Source organism: Phaseolus vulgaris, chromosome 8, assembly GCF_000499845.2.
Source record: "Phaseolus vulgaris cultivar G19833 chromosome 8, P. vulgaris v2.0, whole genome shotgun sequence".
Classification (NCBI taxonomy): domain Eukaryota; kingdom Viridiplantae; phylum Streptophyta; class Magnoliopsida; order Fabales; family Fabaceae; genus Phaseolus; species Phaseolus vulgaris.
Window position 1 is genome coordinate 54877445 of NC_023752.2, and position 24538 is coordinate 54901982.

A 24538-nucleotide genomic window follows, 5' to 3' on the forward strand; every position below is an offset into this window, starting at 1 on the left:
GTTATTTTCATGCACTTTTCTTCATTGATAAAAAACTTTTGTCATATTTTATTAAGTTTAAATGGGATTGCCTAATAAATGTCCAAACACGTTTAGTGTGCCATAAGCTTATTCAAGTTAAAACAATATTCGAATAAAGTTATCCATGAATATGAAACATAGTTAAAAATTCAAATTATCACACATTCATTCAACAAAACAAAGTTTGATAGATGACAAATATGCAATTTTGTGAGATATTTTAGTTGTTTGGTATTTACATGCACATGCTAAATACATAAATGTTGGTTCAGACTTCAATTAGAATTCCTTCCAAGTGAAAACATGTGAAGTTAGCAATAAACACTATTGACCCATTTTGGAATAAAAGGTAGATCAACTTTATAAATTTTGTATGGATGAGAAGAAAGTCATTTCTTAACTTGAGTAAGGGAAGAAGTTTTCAATTTTGTTGATAACCATTTAAAAGATATTAAGCCTTTTTTGTCAAAATCATGGCCGTCAACAAAATAAATTATACAAGTGGTTTCTCCTTCTTATCTTGCCAAAAAAACTTTATAAAAAAAAATAGGCGCTTCACACTTTAAAATTATTTTGTCAATGAAACCAGGAATAATGGACAAATAGAAAAATAGATATATAGATAATTATTGAGAGGAAGAGAGAGAAGTAATGACACATAACTGATTATGAATAAAACATATCAATCATTCAATGTTTGTTGTTGAGGATGATGTGATGGATTGACTACTCGTCAAACTATAAATCCTTTGGTATGAGAGAAGTTTTACTCGAGTCGTACAATTAGAGCCAAATATTCTTACAAAAAATGGATTTGGAGAGTTTTAAGGTGGAAAAGTAAAAACTTCTTTGTGGACCGAGCTTTGTGGTGTTGACTAGTCATAAAAATAGATAGAAGATGTCCACTTGCAAAATACTCTTTAACGCTCAAGCTAGTCAAGATTTAGAACATTTGTGAGTATATGAGAGTATGAAGAGTTAGATGTGTATTTCATAATATAGTTATAATCTATTTATAGGTTTTCTTAGACTCAAACCACTAAAAGACCTCAAATAGTTATTATGATACATAAATAGTTTTTTTAATAATAACTTATAATTTCTATAACTGATTTATGTGTGTTAAAAAAAATAGTGATTATAAAAAAGTATTTAAAACGAATTCTCTTAAAATCAATCATTTCTTATTTTTTTTTAAGAATAATTTCTCTGTTAAGATAATCACTAAATTATTTTATACTAAAACATTTTTTTAATACAAAACAAAGGAATCCATATCTATCAAATCTCATTTTATAATATATCACTTGTACGTTGTACCTAACCATGTATGAACATTTGATTAAAGAAAACAATCTTTGAACATTGACACATAATGCTAGTGAAAAAATAATTAAGAAAAACCCTTTATATATATATTTTAATTAACTCCATAGTTAAATCTTAATTAAGTTTGCTGATAATAATGGAGAAATAAAATATAGAATTAAGTTGTTTTTTTTTATTGAGATAGTTAAATTAATTTTTAAGATTTTTAATGCGTTTTTATATAGAAAATCACTTTTCTTCACCGAAGTGTTCCAAAGCACAAACTGCATTTTCCAGCAGCTATCCAAACAGGCTCCTCGGTGTCTGGTCGGAACAATGAGAAGACAGAGTATGCGATTCGTCACATCACAATTCCTTCACATTTTCTCTCTTACCTTCTTCACTGTCATTACCTCTTCACTTTCACAGTCCAACCAGGTTCACTTCTCTATCTTACTTTTTTTTTCTTCATATTTTGATTTTCGGCTTTCTCTTTTGCGTTGACCAAAGAGTTAGAACTTCGATTCTCAAGTGTTTCATCTTTCTATGATCATCAGTAAGAGCTTAGATTCTCGTTTCCACTAGTTTGTCTGCTGAATTCGGTTTTTGTCTTTTTCGAATGATTCGGTTTTGTGATGCTGGAACTGAATTTCCATCGTCTAAGTTGTTGGTCAAAGGAGGGACGGTTGTGAACGCTCATCACCAACAGATTGCTGATGTTTACGTGGAAGATGGTGTCATTGTTTCAGTTAATCCTAACATCAAGGTATTTGATGAAACTCCCTAGCAGTAGTCATGCTTAATTTGCTTTGTAACAGCTGTTTTTTTTTTGCTATTTTCTAATGACTGATTCGGTTTCATTCCTAGGTTGGAGATGACGTCACTGTCATAGATGCCCTCGGCAAATATGTCATGCCAGGTTTCAACCTATTCAACTATAATCATCTCCTATTATTGTTAGATCAAGGACATGTTTGGATGCAATGCAAGTTAACACGTTTTTGAAAGTTTCTAAATAGGAAATATAATTTTTTTTTCTGCTAGAGAATCTCTAAAAAACTCTTCTAGCTTGTACCCAAACAGAATAAAAATTAGAATTCATGGACAGTCTCTATGAATACTCTTTTTGTTAATTGACCAGGGGGCATTGATCCTCATACCCATCTAGAATTCGATGTTGGTTTTACTGCAACGGTTGATGACTTCTTCAGTGGTCAGGCTGCAGCATTGGCTGGTGGGACAACAATGCACATTGACTTCGTAATACCACTGAATGGAAGTTTGATAGCTGGTTTTGAGGACTATGAAAAGAAGGCAAAGAAGTCTTGCATGGATTATGGTTTTCATATGGTTATTACCAAATGGGACGAAAATGTTTCAAGAGAAATGGAGCTCATGGTCAAGGAGAAAGGTTGTGATCTATTATTTCCTTGCACCATTTTGATAATTTGGTTGATTAGGGATTAGTAGTAATCCTCTGGGTGAGGGGTGAAGAATTTATTCCCAGAAGTACATATTTGTTCTTTAATTTCAGGTATCAACTCTTTCAAGTTTTTCATGGCATACAAAGGAATTCTTATGATCAATGACGAGCTGCTTCTGGAAGGATTTAAAAAATGCAAGTCTCTAGGTGCCTTAGCCATGGTCCACGCGGAAAATGGAGATGCTGTGTATGAAGGACAAGAGAAAATGATAGAACTTGGAATAACTGGTCCGGAAGGGCATGCTCTTTCAAGGCCTCCAGTGGTAAATTCTCAGATTTGTTCTTTCATGATGAATAATGAATTTACTGAGTAATGGAATGCTAAAATTGGCATGCCTTGTTTCATTTTATCTTCTTCATTGTCTTACCAAACTATAACATACAATTTTCAAGCTGGTGTCAAAATTTGGCATACTTATGATAACCACCGCAGTTTGGCATTTGTTGTTTTCCGTTCTTATCTGTTTTGATCAACCACATATAGTTGGTATTTGATTATATTGATTACTTGTTTTCTTTTCCTATATTTCTCATATTTATCACACAGTACATTCCCCATTGGACTTTGTTGAACTGTATAGGTGGAAGGAGAGGCAACTTCTCGTGCCATTCGGTTAGCAGATTTTGTAAATACTCCTCTATATGTGGTTCATGTAATGAGCATTGATGCAATGGAAGAAATTGCGAAAGCCCGGAAATCAGGTTCTTCAATCCTTAGTGCTGGTTTCAATTTTTATTCATGTATGCATTCGTTAGGAGAGTAGTAGATTATTATTTTGGGGAGAAATGCAAAAAAAAGACATTTAACTTCCATAATTTGGCTAACTTGAGAACCATTTATAGTTCCACTATTGTATTTTACTGTTATCTCCACTCTATCATAAAATGTAGAAACTCATGACAACTCAACTCAGGACAACTCAAATCACTTGAACTTAATTGAGAGTCTAGACTTAATTCTGATTGTTGTGTTGTGTGATTGAGGGGGAATATTGTCTTCCTGCTTTTTACCCCTATCTCTTTGTTCTGTACTTTTCTGATTTGGAGGAGTACTTATCAGGTGTAGTTTCTCTCTCTTCATTCAATCCTGAAAAAAGAGTTTTCTGATGAATGGTCACAAATGAAGATGAACAAAAGGATCTTTATATGTCTATGCATGACATTTTAAGTTTTATTGTTCCCCGATAACTTGTTTTTTCGTAATAGTAAGGTCAACTATTTGTTTTTGTGCTGAAGGACAAAAGGTAATTGGAGAACCTATTGCCTCTGGGTTAGCCCTTGATGAGTCTTGGCTTTGGCATCCTGACTTTGACATTGCAGCAAAGCAAGTGCCTTCACTTGTTTCAATGTTTTTTTCACTGTCTTATATTGCTTTGAATTGTAAGAACATAAGCCTTATTCGTGCTCACGTTTCAGGTATGTAATGAGTCCCCCAATTAGGAAAAGAGGACATGATAGGGCCCTTCAAGCTGCCCTTTCAACAGGAGTTTTGCAGGTTTCATATAATGATTCAGGCTTAAGTTCAATAAGCATTTAAAGATTTGAGGAAATAATTAGGGCAGTATCGGCTACAAAATGCATCCTAGCATATTCATTATTCCTGATCTATGTATTATATATGCCCTGAACTCAGTTATATACTCTTTTACTAAGATTCTTTTTGACCAAGGTTACCTTTTACAAATTTGCAGCTGGTAGGAACTGATCATTGTGCCTTTAATTCCACTCAAAAAGCTCGTGGAATTGATGACTTCAGGAAAATTCCTAATGGTGTCAATGGTAATCACAAGAAAGTCCTGGATGTTTGTGGCCTAAATACATTCTTGTTCATTTGAAATGTTTCCTTACTAATATACATTGCAAATTTGCAACCAAAATCTGTAGGTATTGAAGAAAGAATGCATTTGGTATGGGACATCATGGTGGTAAGACATCAATTACACCACCTTAGCATCCACTTTTTTTTAGGTTGGAGTAAAATGGTGGCGAGGATAAGCTCTTAACTTGAACTTATGGTTTGTGCATCTCACAGGAGTCTGGCCAAATAACCCCCTCTGATTATGTCCGGTTAACAAGCACAGAATGGTATATTTTCAGTTAATCAAAGTGAATATTAGCTTCCAGTTCTTGGAAGCAGTTTGGTAAAGTTGCCAAAAGCTAAAAGAATTACTGATTTTTTTTTGTATGATCATTCAAGTGCTCGAATCTTCAATATATATCCAAAGAAAGGAGCTATTCTCCCAGGATCTGATGCAGATATTATCATTCTGAATCCAAATTCAAGCTTTGAGATAAGTGCAAAGTCCCACCACTCTAGACTGGACACAAATGTGTACGAGGGAAGGAGAGGAAAGGTACATGTTTAACTATAAACTGGTCCATATAAGAGTTAAATCTAGTGAATTGAGTGCAACATCAATCCTTTTTGCCAGGGAAAAATTGAAGTGACTATTGCAGGAGGAAGAGTTGTTTGGGAAAATGATAAATTAAAGCTTTCTCCTGGTACTGGGAGATACATCCAAATGCCACCTTTTAGTTATCTGTTTGATGGACTGGATAAGAAGGATGCCATTTATCTGAATTCCCTTCAAGCTCCAGTAAAGCGAGCCAAAACAAGTAGCTAGAAAACATCTCAGATATTTTTCTAGTCAAATTACAACATTTTATCCTGTGAAATTGTTGCTAATCTTCTACTGTTTAATGTGATACTTAAATCTTAAGATTCTCCTAAAGAGTTAGTATTTAGTTTTGTGTGGAAATAAAGAAAAAATATGTATGTTGTAATAAATGTATTTCACATTACCCTTTTCACTTATGTAATGTAAAATTGCAGATATTGTGTCAAAAGCTGATCGGAGAAAATAGAGACAATAGCTTTAGTCACCACAATACAAATGGAGAGTCTAAAAGGAAAACTTATTAATAATTTATTCTTTCAGGACACGTGTTTCTTTGCATTATATATTTTTATTTGATGACTAAGATAATTATATTAAAATTGTGGTTGTTCTCTTCAAAGATATTTAGTGAAATCTAAAACTTATTATGAATGATTCTTTTTATGATAACTACAGAGAAAGACAAGTGTTCTTCTGTGTGTCTAAATCTTTTAAATATTCTTTTTATAATTTTATTACACTGAAAATTTATAATAATTATATATTTTTTTACTTAATATATGACATGTTTACAAATGTCATTACAAATTGAAACATATATTTATATGTTCTAAAAAGTAAAACATTACTTTGTAATATCATGATTTTTCAATAATGAATTATTTTTTAAATGATACAAGATACTTTGTTTCAACTTTTCATTGATAAGTATAAATTATATCAATTTTTATTATTGAAGTAGAAAACTACACCTATCTTTGAAGGAACATTCTTAATTATCTATAAAATACATCACTCATAATTTATTTAAAATTGAGTTTTTCCTTAAAGAAGACTTACAATATATGTATTATTTGAGTCTTTTTGAAGTACTTGAAAAAAATGTCCTCTTTATATAATCATTTTGAAATTTATTCAATCTTTTGTACATAATCAACATTTTTATTAGGTATCTCTATTGATAACTCTTCTTTTATAATTATTGGTACTGAATTATTTTCAAATACATCTAATATTAATGATGATAAATCAAAATCTTATTCTACCATAATGAATAAGGAAGTAATTTAAATTCCTTAATAAAATATTAGTGAAGTGGACGCTTATTCAAGTATAATCTTTTGTCATAAATATATAAAACCAATTATAGAATAGAAAAAAAAAATATTTTGGAAGTATTTATTCCATAACTATTCTCTAGTTGAATACTTTGAATAATATTTTGTTATAATTTTTTAGAATTTTTAGAATTTAATTTAATATAAGTAATTATCAAATTTATTATACTTTAATATTATAAAAGATAAAATTGGAAAAAAAAAATACAAAAATAATTAAAATCAACAATTTAAATTAAAATAATTCATAATATATAATTTTAAAAATAATCAAAATGAAAGTTAACAATATATATATATATATATATATATATATGAGAGAGAGAAAATAATAATTAAAATTATTTATTTTATAAATGTGTTTTTACAACACTTTATTTGATGTATAACTATGTGGATATAATATATTGTATAAATATTAAAGACCATAATATCCTTGGAGAATATTAGGATTGAAAAGAAGAGGGAAATAACAGCACTGCAAGTGTGACTAAGGCAGCGGTGCTTCATACTTCGCCGCCACCTCTGAGATGGATCCGCCATTGTTATTAGGGTTCGAAGAAGTAGCCAACGTGGTTGCGGAATCGTCGTCGTCATCAGGCGCACGAAGATTGGTCCCTTGGTTGAATTGGGACGAGTGGCTCTTTGTCAAACGCGCGCTCTTCTCTAATTCGCCTCACTCTGTTTCCTCTGCTCTCAAACGAGTAAGTTTCTCAATTCTTTCTCATAAGACACTGCAACTTCAAATCTAACCACGTTTTGTTTCTGCGTTTCAGATATCCACATGGCGAAGTCGAGGTTCGTTGCCGGTTTTCATCGAAGTCACTGCTTCCATCATCGAAATTCAACTCAAAGACTCCTATTTCAGGTAACCCTAATTCCTCTCCTCTTGTACCTCTTATTAACATTTTCTATTTCAAATTAGAAAATAATATATATGCAAAATACATTAGGTATCTGATAAACTTTAAACAAGTTTGTTTGATTTAATTGTAGGCAGGATCATTTGAATGAAGCTTCTCTTTCGGAGGAGATGCTTGCTATGCTGTATTGCATGGCTATCATGAGGTTTGTTTACTCTGCCTTTCTTTTTTATGCTTCTTTTTGCCATCAATAGTGGCTTTTTGAATTTTTTTTCTTGCAAAGTATAATTGTTTTGCCTTTTGAAGGCTTGTGAATGGTGCTGTTGAGAAGACGCGCAAGAAAGAAGTGGCATCGATTGCAGTGGCAGCTGATGCTATTGGTATTCCGCGCATGCTGATTGATATTCGACACGGTGAACAAGTCTCCTCCTACTTTTTTTAATTATTGTTTTTGTTGTGTCATAGAATGGGACATGATCTTCATAGTGGTCAAATGTCGTAGAACTTCACATGATTGTTTCTTTCATTTCATTATGTTTAGAGGGTCATGCCTTTTTTCTTATTTATTGCTGTAATTGCAGAGGGATCACATCGTGAGCTTCCATCACTTAAGATTGTTCGCAGTGCTTCTGTCAAGGTATGTAAAGTTCATTTCAGTTTGATTGATTATCTGTCTCAACCATCTATAGGCTATGTTGTGATTAAATTCTTAGCATGTGGGTGCAGTCAATGATGGGGTTAGATTGTTTGCATTCAGGAAGCAATTGTACCGAATTTTCTTTCTCAATGTCCATAGGTAACTGTAACATAATAGTTTTGAATATATGAAAGAAAAACTTGTTGTTCTTTTAATGGTATCAAAAGACAGAGTACATGCATATTTAGTCAGTGAAATATATGCTATATTAGCAATTGATTAAGTTATTTTCTGTTTTTAATAACTGCTTGATTGCTTTCAGACATTAATTTTTCCCTCCTCTGTGCATCTTTCTACATTGTTTATTGTTTAATTATTTAGCACTATAATGATGCAGTTCAAATGATATCTCGAACCATTAAATATGCAAGTTATACTCTAAACTCAGTCAATGTCACAAGACCTTGGTAAAATGTACTTTTAGACTTCACAGGAATGTAAGAAACAAGGTGATTGTTTATCACTTTCGATGTGCCAGCTTGACATTATCATGTCAGAAAGTGATCTTTGAAATCTACTATGTGGTTTGGAGTTATCATCATCCTCAGAATAATGCATACTGTTTTTTTATATTTTAATAGTTCCATAATTGAATAATTCTCTTTTAATTAGGAATTTGAACCTTGAACTACAGGATGTTCTTTTTTGGAGTAATTGGACTGATTTATCATTTAACACACAGAAAATAGGAATATTTATGCAAATGGCTTTTGATAATTTTCACATGAGCACTCAATATTGATGAGATTTCAGCTTGTTAAAATGTAACTGGAAAGAAAAATGGAAAGCATCCTGGTTTTCTCTTGTGGATTTAGCTATTTCAATATGGACAATTTCTTCCCATAACATGTATGGTTATTCCCAAACTCATCTAATGTTGGTAATAATTACAGGCACTTGATTGGTTAAAATCTTATTATTGGGAACCTCAGAGCAAAGCAATTCCTTTTCAAGGTGAAGGAATAACAAAAGTCAAGAAAGAAATTGAGTCAAAGATTCGTGAACTAGCTATCTTCTTGAAAGTCAACGGGAGTGTCCAGTCTAGTTCTTCACAGCTAAAGGGAAAACGTCTGTAAGCTTTGTTCATTTTCATCATATTTTGACTTTAGTCATTGTCTTGCACTAGCTTATTTGAAGTAAAATATCTTCCATTCTATGTAGAATGGAAGGTATTTAGTGTTGAAACTTGTGTCTATGGGAAAGTATGTGATTTAATTTTGAAAGCCCAATTTGAAAATTTGATGGTTAAATGTCTTTTGCCCCATTATTTTGTGATCATGTATTTTTTTCTTTAGGATGCATAATATTGGTCTTTTGGATCTAGTTTTTTTTTTCCCTTTCGTGATAAACTAGTTTTCTTCCATCCTAATCTCCAATATACTATTCCAATTCCTATCCGATCAGAAATAAGAAATATTGTAAAAGTAATTGAAGAAACAATGATGTCCTTGCTGCTTTCTGTTTATTTTAAGAATGTGATGTACTCTCCATGTAGTTTGTGATTGAGTTGTACTTTTTGTTTGTTTGTTATATAACCTCATTTATCTAACACCATTCCTTGTGTGAAAAAAATAAAAATTGAAACACCTGTATGCCAACTTAGTTTTCTGCTCATGGCTTGTTTTGTCCTCTCCCATTCACTCACCTTAACTTCAGCTCCATACTTCATTTAAATATAAGGATGAATTTTTGTAGTATATGGTAAGGGTAACACATGTCAAGGAATTTTTGAATATATGGATGTGGAGTTGATGGTGTAGTATTGGTTTTAGATTGCATTGTAAGTCTAGACAGATAGATTATTTTGTTGATAAGATGATATTCAACTGCATATTTTTCCTGCAGTTCAAGGTTTTATTTAAAGAAAAAGTTATATCTTTTGAAGAGCTACTCCTGTTTTAACTTTTTTACAATTTTTTAGAATAGAAAATTTGTTGCTTTAGAAAATTCTGATGTGTTGTGTCTTTTCTCTTTTAAAGGAGTCAAGCATGGTGAATTGCTTTTTGGGCGTAATAAGCTTTTTTCTCTTATGGTTGGCAAGAGTCAAACATCACGAACTGGAGGTATTATATGTTCATATCTCTTAATACAATAAAACTTATTTGTTGTCTTTGTTTGCCTTTGTGTGTGTGTAGAAGGGCGAGGGTGTGTGGAAGGATATGGGACAAGACATTCTTTAAAATTGTCTAAAGTCCGTGTAGCAAAAAAATAAAGTGGAAAAGAAGGATGCAACGCCATTTGTGTCTACTTAACCTCTTTTACAGGAAACTGTTATTTTTTGACCTCTTTCTGGGGTTTAAATCACAAATTCTTTGAGAGTTCCTTGCTTTATTATGCAAAGAGATTGATTTACCTGTTTTTGAATTGGTGTTCTTTTCTTCTTTATCGTGGTTGTTCTGCATTAGGAGGATTCTTGACCATCTCATATATTTTTTTTCTTAAGAAATTCAAGTGTTGGGTTTCCTTATAATAGTTGATCGACCGAATAATTGAGAGTCTTTTGAGATTTTGGGTATTTTTATCTTGCTCTGAAAAATAAGTGCAATTCTTATGAGATATTGTGGAGTAGCTTCAGTTTTCATTATTGTTTCATGGTATTCGTGTACTAATTACATGTGAATTGCAATACTTTCAGGATCTAAGAAACAGATAACGAAGATCTTGAAATGTGTTCTTCGGTTATATTCCTCCTTTTCTTCAGAGATTGTATCTGTGTTGTTGGAGTATCTTTTGAAAGCTTTAAGTTCCTCAGAGTTGGAAGAGAATGCAAATGATGCTTCAATTGGTCTAACCACAGAGAATGTTTTGGCTGATTGGAAGCTTGTCATACTCAAATTGTGCAATAAGGAACCAGAATTAGTTCTGAATCTTCTTAAGGAAGTCCTTGATATGATTGAGACTCGGGAAGGTATGAAGCATAAAGAAGGTTGGTAGCAATTTTTTTCCTTATACAGCATCCCTTTTCATTATGTAGAGTTTCTTGTTGAAGTTTAATTTCTGTTTGTTTTGGGGTACTTGGGATGTATCTTTCTTGTGTGCTTTTCTTCTTTGATGCCCTGTTCATTTTCTTATTAAATGACATACTTTCTAGGGCTTTTGTGAAGTACTACATAAAGGATATGTTTTTTTTTTTTGGGTTCCGTTAAGTATAGCTTCTGCCTTAAGCCCACATGAAGTCAGATATCGAGTCTTAATTTTTTTGTCCTTCGTTTTGGTTTGGGTGTCTGTTTTTTTTTCTTTCATAGCACATGATTTTACTTGCTTAATTTCTTCGTTATTAACCTCAAACGTGCTTCTTTTTTTTTAAATTTTTGGTAGATAACCCAAATATGGGGATTTCACAATCGAGGACAGAGTTTCGGCTTTCTTCTTTGTTTGCATGGCTTGTTGGAATTCTCGGTAAAGTTCCTTCTGCAGCAGCAAATATGCCAAAAGGTGTTATGCTTGAACTTGTTCGTAGATGTCTTCTAATATCACAACTTATGAACAAGCAGCTCATGGATTCAGCACTTCAGCTTATAGAACTGATGGATGACCGCTACTTGATGGAGAAAGTTCAAAAGCTCTCTCACATTAGTTTGTCGAATTTAGAGCATGCAGATGATCAAAGCTCTTTATTAACTTCAAATAACATTATCCAATTTGAGGAATCTATACATGAAACAGCTAAAAAGCTAGAGTTAATTAAACATCAGGTTATGAAAAAGAAAAAACCAATGACGATGGATTGTGACATTAAAAAACCACAGACATGGACTTTAGCAAAATCATGGAACCCATGTCCAATTGGAATGTTGCCCCGTGCTGTTGGGTCATCCGGCTGTCTTCCCGTTCTTGACATTATCAACAATGAAAAACAGAATCAAGAATCGTCTAGTTGTTTTCCCGTTGTTGACGTTATTGACGATGAAGAACAAGATCAAGTATGGGAAAAGAAAGAGAATTGGAAATTGGCCCCACATGGTGCCAAGAGAGATGCCACAATAGACCCTCTGCAACTTGATAATTCAACTGTTAAGAAGATGAGGGAGAGCAAAGAATCTGGTGAATTAAACAGTGAATTGCCACTGCAAGGGGACAAAGGATGTCTCATAGTAGGCGGAGTTTGGAAGAAACTTACAGAAGAAGAGCTCCTAGTAATTGAGTCTTCTGTAAGGATTTTAGTTTAATTTATAGTTACTGCTTAGTTCTTAGCAAGATTGAATTCATTATATGTTGATTATTTGTATCCTCATTTGCTTGTTTTTATTTTAAAACGTATGATACCTATAAGGTGCGTAGCCTGAAATATGCAATTTCATGAACATAAGAGAATCATCATGTAGCTTAATTACCTGAACCACATTCTTGCATACAATAGGAATTTCATTCTACATTATTTTGCCCTTGCTCCATTTTCATCTTCAGTCGGTTGCAGTTGGACGGCAATGCTGTATCGTGGTAGAGAAAAGTCCAGCAGGGGCGACCTGAGAACACATGAGCTGAGCATTCTCATACAAGGCCACAAGCAAATAAAATATGCATTCTCATGTGGTCTCGGGACGACCCTGTAGAACCCCTCTACCTCAACATATTTGGGAAATGTCTTTACCTTAAAGGGCGACATTAAACTTTGATTAATGGTTTTCTCAATGTAATGGGTTTATCCAATTTCATTCAATGGAATATATAGCCTTAAGCTAGTACTTCTAGGCTTGAATGTACTACACCGAAGTACTTATCGTAAAAATGAAGGGCTTGTGTTAGAGTACAACTTTGTACTACTCGTTCACACATAGCTCAAACGGGATGTAGTACTACAACTTCCCGTTGCCCACACGTCAAAGCCAATTACTAATATAAGTTTTTTCTTACATAGGTTTGACAAAAGATATTAAACCCAACGCCTAGAATCCCATCAATTTGGATGTGATCAACTGCACAACAATATAATTTTACTTTTAATAAAGTAAGGATTTGTATTAGTAGGGACCCACAAGTATATCATATTATATTATACAGATATTCTAAATGTTGATAAATCCTAAAACTTATAACTTCAATTATATTTTTTTAAACAAAAATATTTAAAATATAAATCATATATAAAAAGTTGAATTCGGGTAGAATTTAAGAAACTATACCAAAGGAAAACAATAATTAAACTTGTAACAAAAAGAATAATTAATTTCCAAGAAGAAAAACTAATAACATGCGTCGTGTTTTCAGAAGATAATAGATTAAAATTGAGTCATTTTTAAGATAATGCAATCTAATTTATTGTAAAAGAGGGCATCAGTTAATCTGAGAACAATAGTTAAAAATTGGGGAAAGGAAAAAAAATTTAATGTAAAAAGGAGACTTAAATATAATTATTTAAGTGGATAAGTAAATGAGATTTAAAAAGAAAAAAAATGTTGAAAATAATTAATAATTTAGGAATTTAAAAAAGTATATAAAAAATGATGGTATGATATATCTAAGAGTATTTTAAATAAGAGTCCTTATACATGAATTCTTATCAATTACCCATGAACCAACAACACCATGAGAATGAGAGATTTCAATACAAAAACTTATACAAGAAACATTTTTCCAATTACAATTCTATACATGAGAATGCATTTTATATGGCTTAGAGAGTCATATTAACTACAAAAAAATGAAGATGTTGAAAAACTTAATAACATAATTATCGATTATTTTTTCAGGAGAACAACATAATTTATTATCATTTGATGAAGTTGAAGGAGACACATAATTTATACCAACAAGAGTACTTGCACTTCATTGCTCCCGCTAGCTTGCCACCCCATATTTTAAAGCTTAAAAAAGGTGCACCATTAATGTTGTTGCTAAACATAGACCCTAAATCGGGGTTATGTAATGAGATGAGATTATTTTGTCGTGGGTTCTACTTGAATATATTGGATGTTGAAATCTTGATCGGTCATCATGTTGGAAAAAGATCTTTCTTATCAAGAATTAAATATAAAACAACAAAAAGTGCAAGTATCCCATTTGTGTTTATTAGGAAACAATTTCTTGTGAAATTAAGTTTTTCCATTACTATAAATAAATCACAGGGACAAAACTATACCCAATGTTGGAATTTACCTTTCACGACACGTTTTTAGTCATGGTCAATTATATGTTGTATTTTCAAGAGGTGTTTCTCAAGCTTCAATAAAAATTCTTTTTAAAGAAGGACACCTTGAAGGAGAAGATGAAAATTTTACCAAGAATGTTGTTTATAAAAAGATATTTTGTTATCTCAAAATCAGATATTGTTCGTTTTATTTATGTGTGACACATAAACATAAGTATATGTTAATATTCTACTTACACTATTTGTTATTATATATTAAAGGTAACATAATATACAAGGTGTTCTTAGAGTTCAATGAAGATATCAATACAAAGCATTTACACATTTATCAAACAGGTAATTATCAATATATGTATATTATATATATATATATATATATATATGTGTGTGAGTGTATGTGTATTTTGTAATTTATTCATAAATGATATTTTTTTCCGTAGGAAACAAAATTTGTAAAACAATGAAATAGTTAGAAGGATAATCAATCACTCACATTGGTTAAGCTATTTAATACCAAAGTATAAAGATTTTACATAATGATGATGATAATGACATTTTTTATTCATATGGATCACATTCTTCATTATTTAGGTTCATCGTTTGCAAACTTATGGATGACGTATTCTATACATTTACTCGATTATTGTTATAGCAATTTGGTGTCTTAGATTTTATTACTGTAAAACCATGACATTATAAATGATTGTTTTCTTCTTTAGAATATATATATATATATATATATATATATATTTACGATATATAACTACTATGTTGACTATGTTTCTTTCAAAATGTATCAATAAGTAGGTGTAGTTAGATAATTTATGTGTCTTCTTATATGTATTCATATTTATTAAAATGAATTTATATTATTAATATAAGTGTGCGAATAATGACATTGTTTATTTGTATTTTAATATTAAATATAAATATATGTAAATGATAAAAATAAAAAAAATGTGGATACAAATGTTTTCGTTAGTATAAAGAATGATGGTATGATATATCTAAGAAATATTTTAAATAAGAGTAGTTACATGAATTCTTATCAATTAAAATAATATTTTAATGCAGATCTTAAGAATTTCTTAAAATTGGAAAGAAAAAACTCTTTTCAAAACAAATAAATTTATGTATGTGGAATTCAATTAAAATATCATTTAAAAAAGATTAAAACATTGATAGATTACCTTATATTAATCGTGAGGATGTTATGTTAGCTAGTACATAAGGGTGGATACGAAGAACATAAAAAAAAATGTTGTAACAAAAGGATCTTAAAATTTAATCAAAATACTTACCACTCATTTCGATTAATTGTGATCACTTTTGTCTTGAACATGTTTGGAAAAGTTAGGGGAAAAAAAGGAAAAAGAAAAGGAGTCAAATGTTTTATGTGTACTCTCCAAATGGCGTAGCCCAAAAGAAGAAAAATAAAAAGCTAAATTCGAAAATCGATAATCACGAGGAATTGAAATGGCATGCAGTGCAAAAATGCATTACTGCACTACTTTGACTGTTAGGAGGAAGAAACAAAAAATAAAAGGGCAATTGGTAAAGATCACAGAGCAAAATGTATGCATGCAGACCTGGAAGAGAGTGAAAGGTTGGAAAAGCCTATGAAATTGCCCTTTCCATTTACTTTTAAATACACGACTATGCCTCCATTTTTCCAATGCTTTGCTCTCTGCACACTGCTTCACCTAAATTGTTCTCTTTCCTAGGTACAAACAACACCATCTTCCTCTCTCTCTCTCTCCACTAACCATCACTTTTTCACCTTTTCTATGCCCTCTCTACATAACAAAGTTCTTCAGAGAAAAAAGAGAAAGGAAAACTAAAACTTGCTGGTGTGGGGATCACTGCTTCTGACAACTCCTTGCTCATATTCTAAAACAAAACAACTTTCAATAAACAACAATAGTTCCTTAAAAACTTACGTTAATCTTAGTTCCATCTTGTTTGTCTCACATTATCACAAATATGTTTAGGTGAAGATAGTGCAACTAAGAAGTGAAAAGAAAGTTTTATATGACTGGAATGGTATTTTATGTATATGGGACCCTTGGTAATGAGAAAGAGAGAGGTATATAGTGTAAACGTAACCACACTTGCGAGACAAATGCATGAGGGGTAATGATGCAAAATTCCAAGTAATAGGAACTATTACTTTACTTATTAATGGTTGATAGACTAAAGCTTGCTCGCATTGTCCTCCGCATGTGAATTTTCATCATTTGGCTGAGATGTGGAGGTGAATTCTTCATCCACTGATGAGCCACTCCATAGAAGGAAGCACATATGATTCATATGACTTTATTAAGGTAGAAACATCAACTCAGAAACCCTCCCACTAAGATTTTCTTTTCAAAATAGTTCCACTATCAGTATAACATGATATAATCATTTTTCATTCTATATTCTATTATCTGCACTTCTCAGAGAATGTTTACCTCAGTAACTTCACCAGATAAAGAAAATGAAATTTTGATAGGTTGATTCATCGACTAATTAGAATATTTTATAGTATATAAATATAGATGATGATATTTCATAATATATAAGTATTTGTAAACTTTTCCTTATTATAAGTCTTATTGAGTTGGATATAAAATTTATTTTGATATCAAATTATTTAGAGCATAGTTTTTTTATTGAAGATTTGAAATATATGCATGTGTTTACAAATACCAGTAATGCAAACAGATGAACAAAAACATATCTTGGGGCTAATAAGGTTTTGTATGCATTAAGTTGATGCTTATAGCTAGCTTCCACTTTTTCTTTGTGAGGGTTGTTTGTTCCCTCCATTAAAGGTACAATTGTGGCTGCAATCTTCACGAAAGAATTAGTTTTTAACTTTTGGTTTAGAGATATTTTCAGTGTAAAAGCAGAAAAAAAAGTTTTGTGGTTGGTTTTCAAAAACTCTTCAACTTCCAAAGAACTCTCTCTCACTCACTCACACACACACATAAAATAAAGAGCCACAGTTTCTGTTCTTCAAATTTCAAGAGCAAAATCATGTGGAATTTAATTAACCAGGGTGTGAGCTTTTACAAAACCTCTAAGCTTTCAAAGCTTCCCTTTTTGTTAATTAATCCAATAATAGTCACTTTTGGAGGCATCTTCTGTATATTAATTTAGTTGCAACATGCTGATCTTCACATGTTATGCATTTAGATTTGTGCATGATACATAAAAGACAAAACTCTCTCTCTTTCCCTTTAAAAAGGCATGCAGTGGGTCACATGGATGGAGATGGATCATGTGATGCAACAACATATATTGCCCATTTCTACTGGAAACTGTAGGTGTACGTTGGTAACATTAACTTTGTAATATTATTAGAATCTTCTCCTTATTGAAATATTATTTGAACCTTTCAGATTCTTAGCAGTGATGCAGGGTATTTTAGAGGTTTCCTAACTACACATTGACCCCCAAACAGTATCCAAAAATTCAAGACTCAAAAAAGATGCATGCTAGGAGCCACAGTACTTAATTTCAACACATACATTTTCAAAGTAATAAAAGTGAGAAAGAAGAGAAGAATGTGGAAAGAAAGAAAGAAACTAGAAAGAGAGTGATGAATGTGACCTCTCCAACAATGGAATCTAGAGCTAGAAGGTTGTGCACAAGATCATTTTCCTCCTTCTCTCATGCATATATGTAATTAGAGGCAGAGCATTGAAAATTGAAATATATGTATATACCTTATCTAGTCAAATGACAGAAGATTCACTTATAATAATTGTGCAGTGTATATATAAATACATTATTCCATGATTGATGACTAGAAGGAGCTACTTCTTCTATATGTTTAGGTCACGGGTGTGCTTTGGATTGTACAAAAATGAATAAAGGTCAGAATGTTCTACCTTGAAAACTAGGTACAAAGAGCTTTGAGAGTTACAATTATATAATAACCTCATTTTCTATTATGTTCTATAGTTCAGTACAGGAGGCAAACTTTGACGTATAGCTGTAGTGGGAAAAGATTTAAAATGGTGATCCTCGTGATCACAACCCAACAGTGATCCCCACAAATATCCCTATGAAATAAGAAAAGGTATTTCTTCAGAAAATAAAGGGTGGTATTGGATATGATAGCTGAAAAAAAAGGAAAATTACAACCGCATAATTCTTCAACAGTGTTTATCTTTTCTGGTTTCTGAGACACTTTTCTCATGCTGGAAATCAAAAGGTCATGATTTGGGTGATCTAAGAAAGTTTCTATCCCATCAATCCTTATTGGTACTTTATTTGAATGAGATTGTTGAAGCATATGGATGAGATTAAGTGGTCATCACTTATGTGTAAATGATAATCTTGATTTCTTCATATGGATAAGAATATTTGATGATGGAAAATAAAGAATAGTGCTATATATGCATAAAGACAGTTCATTTAACTTTTAGTATTTGAAGTTGAATTTATCCTTGATGTGTTCCAAAATTCAAGTATTAGTTATTCAAAAACAAAAAGGTATCATTCAAGGGAACTTATCTGATTAAAATTTAATGCAGAACAAACCAGTCCAATTAACAAATGAATTCTCTATTACACATTCAAAAAGCTTGAGAAGAGTTGAGAATATCTCCTCTTTTATTGGACAAAAAAATATGTAGCACAGCAGGCTTTGGTTCTAGTTTCCAAGCAAAGACGAAGGTGGAGGAGAGGGAGGGACCAACAAATTGAACAACTTCTGACATTGATATAATAGTGGGCCAATGAATATACACAAAAGTAAGTATATTTTCTTTTTAATTTGGAGGACTATCACAACCTTCCAAGTTTCAGTTCCACACAATAGTGTGTGTGATACAGACAAAAATACTTAAAATATCAACTTCCAATTTTAATTATTACTCTAGGAATTTGCGGAGGACATGAGATCTTTGTATCCACAGAAAAAAGATCACTGTATTATGCAGCCTTCAAACTTTTTTAACTTCAAACTCAAATGAAATGATCCCATCTCAGTACATTTTAAGTTTTGATTAATATGCCCTCATGCACCTTCTCTCCAAATGTATAAAAATATATATCCCACTGGCATCACTCCAAAATAAAAATAGAAAGTAGCTCACATCTCTAGAGGCATCACAACCCACCACCCTGCATCACAGAGAACAATCAATAGCTAATTAATAGCTCATTGGATCTTATTATAGCTTATCCTACAAAAATACATTGTTTCTACTGACATGGTTATATGCTTCTTAAAGTTAGTAAACTAACTACACACACATGATAGAGGGGGTCGGACAAAGAATAGTTATTTAAGTAAATGTGTCATATGTTTCTGTTTCATAAAGTTGTAAAATTATGAGTAATGATACTTTGCATATATGTGCATAGAATACTCTTAGTTAACGTTTTTGTTTTTTAATTTCTGTTTCTTATCACATCATATTGTTTATTATATTTGTTTCTATATCTGCTAATTTCTCTTTATGGTCTAATAGCATAGCACATAAGTATATGCATGCATCATTTTTCAAAATATAATGTGAGAGAGAGTGAATGAGGTTGTTTAAAAACTTGGTGGTGTGCTAAAAGTGAATGAAGAGGAGAGCTCCAAAGCATAGTATTGGAAGTAGCATTCTTTGGTTCAGCGATGGCTTTCACACTAGACAGGTGTGAAGATAGCATGGTGTTCACCATGGAGTCTCAGAAGTCAGTGCCTGCTCCCTTCCTGACAAAAACATACCAACTTGTTGATGACCCTTGCACAGACCACATTGTGTCTTGGGGTGATGATGAAACCACATTTGTTGTGAGGAGGCCCCCAGAGTTTGCTAGAGATCTTCTTCCCAACTATTTCAAGCACAACAACTTCTCGAGCTTTGTTAGGCAGCTAAATACTTATGTGAGAATAATGTCTTGTATATGTGCACAACTTCTTTGTTCTCTATATATCCTTCATCATTGCTTTTTGTGCTAATCTTATGATAAATTAAGATTTCCTGTAAGACAATATTTCACCCCTATTGAGTTAGATTTCTCCATCTACTTTTCTTGACAAAGTTAGCCTAATCATATTACTAATTCAGAAGATTTGGGAAATGGAATCTTCTGTAGTGTAAAATCTTAAAAGTACTATGGTCTTGTCTCCATAGTTTTCCTTCACTATTGAACTAGCAAGCTACACAAGTTTCATGATTGACTTATGTTTGTGAAATTGCACATATATTTTCTCATTTTGCAGGGTTTCAAGAAGGTAGCTGCTGATAGGTGGGAGTTTGCAAATGAATACTTCAGAAAAGGATCTAAGCACCTTCTATGTGAAATCCACAGGAGGAAAACCCCTCACCTCTATCAACAACATTACCATATGCATGACCAACCATCACAGCTTCTTCAGCCAGATGAGAATCTGTGTTGGATTGATACTCCTCCACTACCATCTCCACCAGGCAATGATATCTTAGCAGCTCTTTCTGAGGACAACCAAAGACTGAGGAGAAAGAACTTCATGCTCTTATCAGAACTCACTCACATGAAGAATCTATACAATGACATCATATACTTCATCCAAAACCATATAAGTCCTGCTTCCTATGAACAAAGAAGCAGCAGTGCTATTCTGAAGCTGGTAGAATTGGAATCATCACCTCAAGCTCCAAATTTTATCAGACCAGCTAAGAGCCATATCATGGAGAAGTCTTTGGTAAGTTCTAGTGATGAGCCTAATAGTTCTGTGAAGCTCTTTGGGGTTCCTCTTTGTGGCAAAAAGAGATTGCACCCAGGTAACCTTCATCAATAAGAATAGTATATGTACTTCTTACTCAGAACTTCTTCACATTATGATTATCAGCTTTTATTGGACAAATCTCACTGATTTTGTTGCATTTGAAGAGAGGCATGTATAGAAGAGGCTTGTGTTCAGATTAGCTAGATTTGTTTCTTTAGAACTTTCTTCTAGATTATATGTTTCTGAAAGAAAAAAAAAAAAACAGTTGTTTGCATATTTTATAGTCCAAAAATAAAATAGCTTGTTAGTTAATTACTTTTTTTTATCATCAATTTATTTCATTAGTTCCTTAGTTTTATATATAACACACTTTTTAGCTAAGAACCAATTCCAAGAATTCCTCAGAGAAAGGATCCAAAGTAGTGATTACAAAATGACAACTATTCCTGTCAATACTTCAGTGCTCATTTTATAGTACACTCTCTTCTTATAGAAAAGAAGTTTGAACTGGGAATATTATTAAAATGAACAACAAAATATTTTTAACTGTTTTTTCAAAATATATATATATATATATATATATATATATATATATTGTCACAAATCTTCTACAATATATAAGAAAAGAGGACAGCAAAAAAAGAAAAGAATCGTGAAATAAAATATATTTTATGATAAAAAAAGGTAAAAAATTGAGTTGTGAAGAATATTATCAGAATACCCTTTACTTTTATTGAAAATTTAGGATGAGGATAGACTTTATCTAAGAATATTATCAGAATACCCTTCACTATCAGTATAAGACTCTATATTACGTTTGCCAAAAATGATAAAACTTAGATAAAGTTTAATGACGTATATATTTAATCGTATAAAATATGAATCCATTCTTTGTTATGTTCATTAATATGTTCCTAAAGTTTATTCAGACTTTTAAATAAATTTGAATGATTTAATGAAGGTTAAAGATATAAAGATTTGTTTAAATTCTATAAAGTAATAAGTTATATAATAATTTAACAAACAAAAAAACTCCTAATCAACGAACTTCATTTATCCTCATTTGTCCCTCTGATCTGGTTTTTACACGAACTTAATTTTAGGGAGTTCAGATTCAAAAAATACATTTATCCTATAAGAATAAATTTTGGGTTGTCTAAATTTGGTAAAAAAAAATTAAACATATCTATATTTAAATATGTTTTTTAAATTAAATAATTAGATATTAATAGTATAATTTATTGATTTGATTAACAGTATTTTACATCATATGATCATGTATTTATATTGATATTATTGAAATAAAAAAATATAATATAATAATAACTATTATTTTGACCTTTTACACCTAATAAGCATGGGTAAACTACAATTTTAGTTTTTGAAAGTATAAGTTATTATCATATTAATATCTATTTTTTTTAAATAAACTTGAATATTGTGACTTTAGTTCTTAAAAACTTAATTATCTTATTATTATTTTAATCCTTAAAAGCATATGGATATATTATCATTTAAATCACACTCCTTTTTTAATCTTAATGAACTCAAGCTGCATGAATAATCCTTATTTCTTATGCATCTCCATAGCTTCTCACTACCTACTTGGTCAGGGAAAAAAAATTATCCTTTAAAAAATACATTCTTAATTTTATAATTTAATAAAAATATATTTTTTGGATTTTATAAATTAAAATATATTTTTTTAAAGATACATTATAGAATTCGGAATGTATTTCTTAATCATCCATTCTCAAATAAAAAACATCAATAGAATAAAAAGTATTTTAAAAAGTATTTTTGGTATTGTATGTGATGCCACAAAAAATTATAGAAGTGCAGGAAGAAACCATCATAATCCTTTTGGATTTTCAAACTACCAGTTCAAGCCCAATTCCAACACAGTCCAAACTCCTGCATTACTGAATTATATTTTCTAAAAGTTTGGGTCTTTTTCTTTTTAGACCTCCCTAATGTTTAATACACCCCTATAATTTTCAAAATGATATTTTATCTTTTGTAGAAGCGACTTTCAAATTACCTGTTCCTCCTCAGCAGCGTAAAAGTGGTCATAATTGTCTTTTTCCTCTACAGAGTTCTTCTCTTGCAGCAGCGAAGACGGTAGTGATAGTGTGGTCCAGTGAATGAGGGTGTTTCAGTCTTTTCAACTAATAGAGAGGTGCAGTTAGTAATGATGGGGTGCAAGAAGCAGAATTCAAAATTGGACCTAGGAAGAGATCAATTGGACACTCATTTGAAAAGAAGAAAAAAAATGAGAGAGAGGTACTAAAAGTGACAATAGCAATCATCTAGAAATGAATGTGACTGTTTTAGCATCTGGTTCATTATAGTTCACATTGGTAGATAGAGAGGGAAAGAGATAATTTTATAAGGACAAATATGTGGGGTAGGTGCCTTCAAAGGTGGTGGGGCTTTGATGGATCACATGTTCAAACTTTAGGGAACAACTACCAAAAGATTGTTTGCCTTAGTGCAAATATCAATCTAATAACACAATATGCTTAAATTATATATACTTTCTATCTCACTCCTCATCATCATCAATAAATGAAGAATAAAATAAAATAAAATTGTTAATCTCATTTACTTCACAGTGAAAAACAATACAAGAAAAAACCAGCACAAAACAACTTTTTCAAACACTATTATGTGAGTTATGAATTTGGCCTTTTGTAATGTGCATTTAGATAAGATTTTGCACTTTCTTTTATGTTGCAATGATAACTTCATCCAAAAGATTAATTCTTTTAGTAAATTCAAAAAAATCCAATGTTATGTGATGGCAAATACTATTATTACTTTTTACTTGAGGTGTCAATCTATCTGAGATGTCAAGTAGCAAAGTAATACATAAATCTTAAATCCTAAATTCCTTTTGCAATGTGCATTTAGATAAGATTTTGCACTTTCTTTATGCTGCAATGATAACTTAACCCAAAAGATTAATCCCTTTAGTAAATCTAAAAAATCCAGGATCATGTGATGACAAATAACTATTATTATTTGTTACTTGAAGTGTCAACTTAACTTAGATGTCAAGTAGTAGAGTAATACATAAATCTTAAACCCTAAATCCTAATACATAACATGAAAATTTTTTATAAAAAAAATCAAAATAAACTCCATAGATCTTGAAAGGTGCAATTCAACATTACTATTTGTGGTGTCACAAGCCACTGAAAATTGGCACCAAAAAGTGATATCTATTAACTTTTTTGTAGTACAATTCATTCCCTAATGTGTCAAGTGATTGCATTGCAGGGGCAATTTTCTAGGAATGGTTTCCTTGAGCCACGTTGCCCACTTCACAGACCTAAGAAAAAAAGGTTACTTTTTGAATGTGTCAATCTTGTAAGGTGGCCTTATCCACCATTGCCATTCAATTCCTCAGAAAAAGACTTCACTCTCACTCCAATCCCCATTGTTGACCTTACCACACTCACTACTTTCTTTCATTGCTTTCTAAGCTTTTTCTTTGTCACAAACCAAAATGAACCAAACACAACAAACTCACTTCTGTTTAAGTGTTTGACATTTGTGGAATTGCTTAAATTAATAATGCTTCCTCACTGTACTTTTTCTCTATAATCTACTACATCATTGTACTATCAAAAGAGTGTGATG

At 31.5% G+C, this 24538-nt stretch overlaps 3 protein-coding genes across 10 annotated transcripts; all 3 read left to right on the forward strand.

Moving 5' to 3' along the window:
• Positions 1–1584: 1584 nt before the first annotated feature.
• LOC137825668 (dihydropyrimidinase) lies at positions 1585–5659 on the forward strand. 5 transcript variants are annotated; one of them, XM_068631398.1, is made up of 13 exons: positions 1585–1766; positions 1957–2095; positions 2197–2248; positions 2471–2740; positions 2864–3075; positions 3394–3514; positions 4049–4136; positions 4229–4307; positions 4504–4591; positions 4697–4737; positions 4845–4897; positions 5010–5166; positions 5245–5659. In XM_068631398.1, the coding sequence occupies exons 1-13, from the start codon at positions 1666–1668 to the stop codon at positions 5434–5436; spliced, it is 1593 nt and encodes a 530-aa protein (XP_068487499.1). In that variant the 5' UTR covers positions 1585–1665; the 3' UTR covers positions 5437–5659. The 5 variants fall into 5 exon arrangements, with proteins under 5 accessions (XP_068487499.1, XP_068487495.1, XP_068487496.1 ...); XM_068631394.1 differs by having other exon boundaries at positions 1586–1767; positions 1994–2095; XM_068631395.1 differs by having other exon boundaries at positions 1631–1767; positions 1887–2095.
• Positions 5660–6975: 1316 nt separating this feature from the next.
• LOC137825596 (uncharacterized) lies at positions 6976–12486 on the forward strand. 4 transcript variants are annotated; one of them, XM_068631295.1, is made up of 9 exons: positions 6976–7252; positions 7325–7416; positions 7545–7616; positions 7718–7824; positions 7993–8048; positions 9002–9176; positions 10088–10171; positions 10744–11016; positions 11427–12486. In XM_068631295.1, the coding sequence occupies exons 1-9, from the start codon at positions 7079–7081 to the stop codon at positions 12275–12277; spliced, it is 1884 nt and encodes a 627-aa protein (XP_068487396.1). In that variant the 5' UTR covers positions 6976–7078; the 3' UTR covers positions 12278–12486. The 4 variants fall into 4 exon arrangements, with proteins under 4 accessions (XP_068487396.1, XP_068487395.1, XP_068487397.1 ...); XM_068631294.1 differs by having other exon boundaries at positions 6981–7252; positions 10744–11034; XM_068631296.1 differs by lacking the exon at positions 10088–10171 and having other exon boundaries at positions 6986–7252; positions 10744–11034.
• Positions 12487–19224: 6738 nt separating this feature from the next.
• Positions 19225–21205, forward strand: LOC137823677 (heat stress transcription factor B-4b-like). Its single transcript, XM_068628902.1, has 2 exons — positions 19225–20068; positions 20408–21205. The coding sequence occupies exons 1-2, from the start codon at positions 19817–19819 to the stop codon at positions 20963–20965; spliced, it is 810 nt and encodes a 269-aa protein (XP_068485003.1). The 5' UTR covers positions 19225–19816; the 3' UTR covers positions 20966–21205.
• The last annotated feature ends 3333 nt before the right edge of the window (positions 21206–24538 follow it).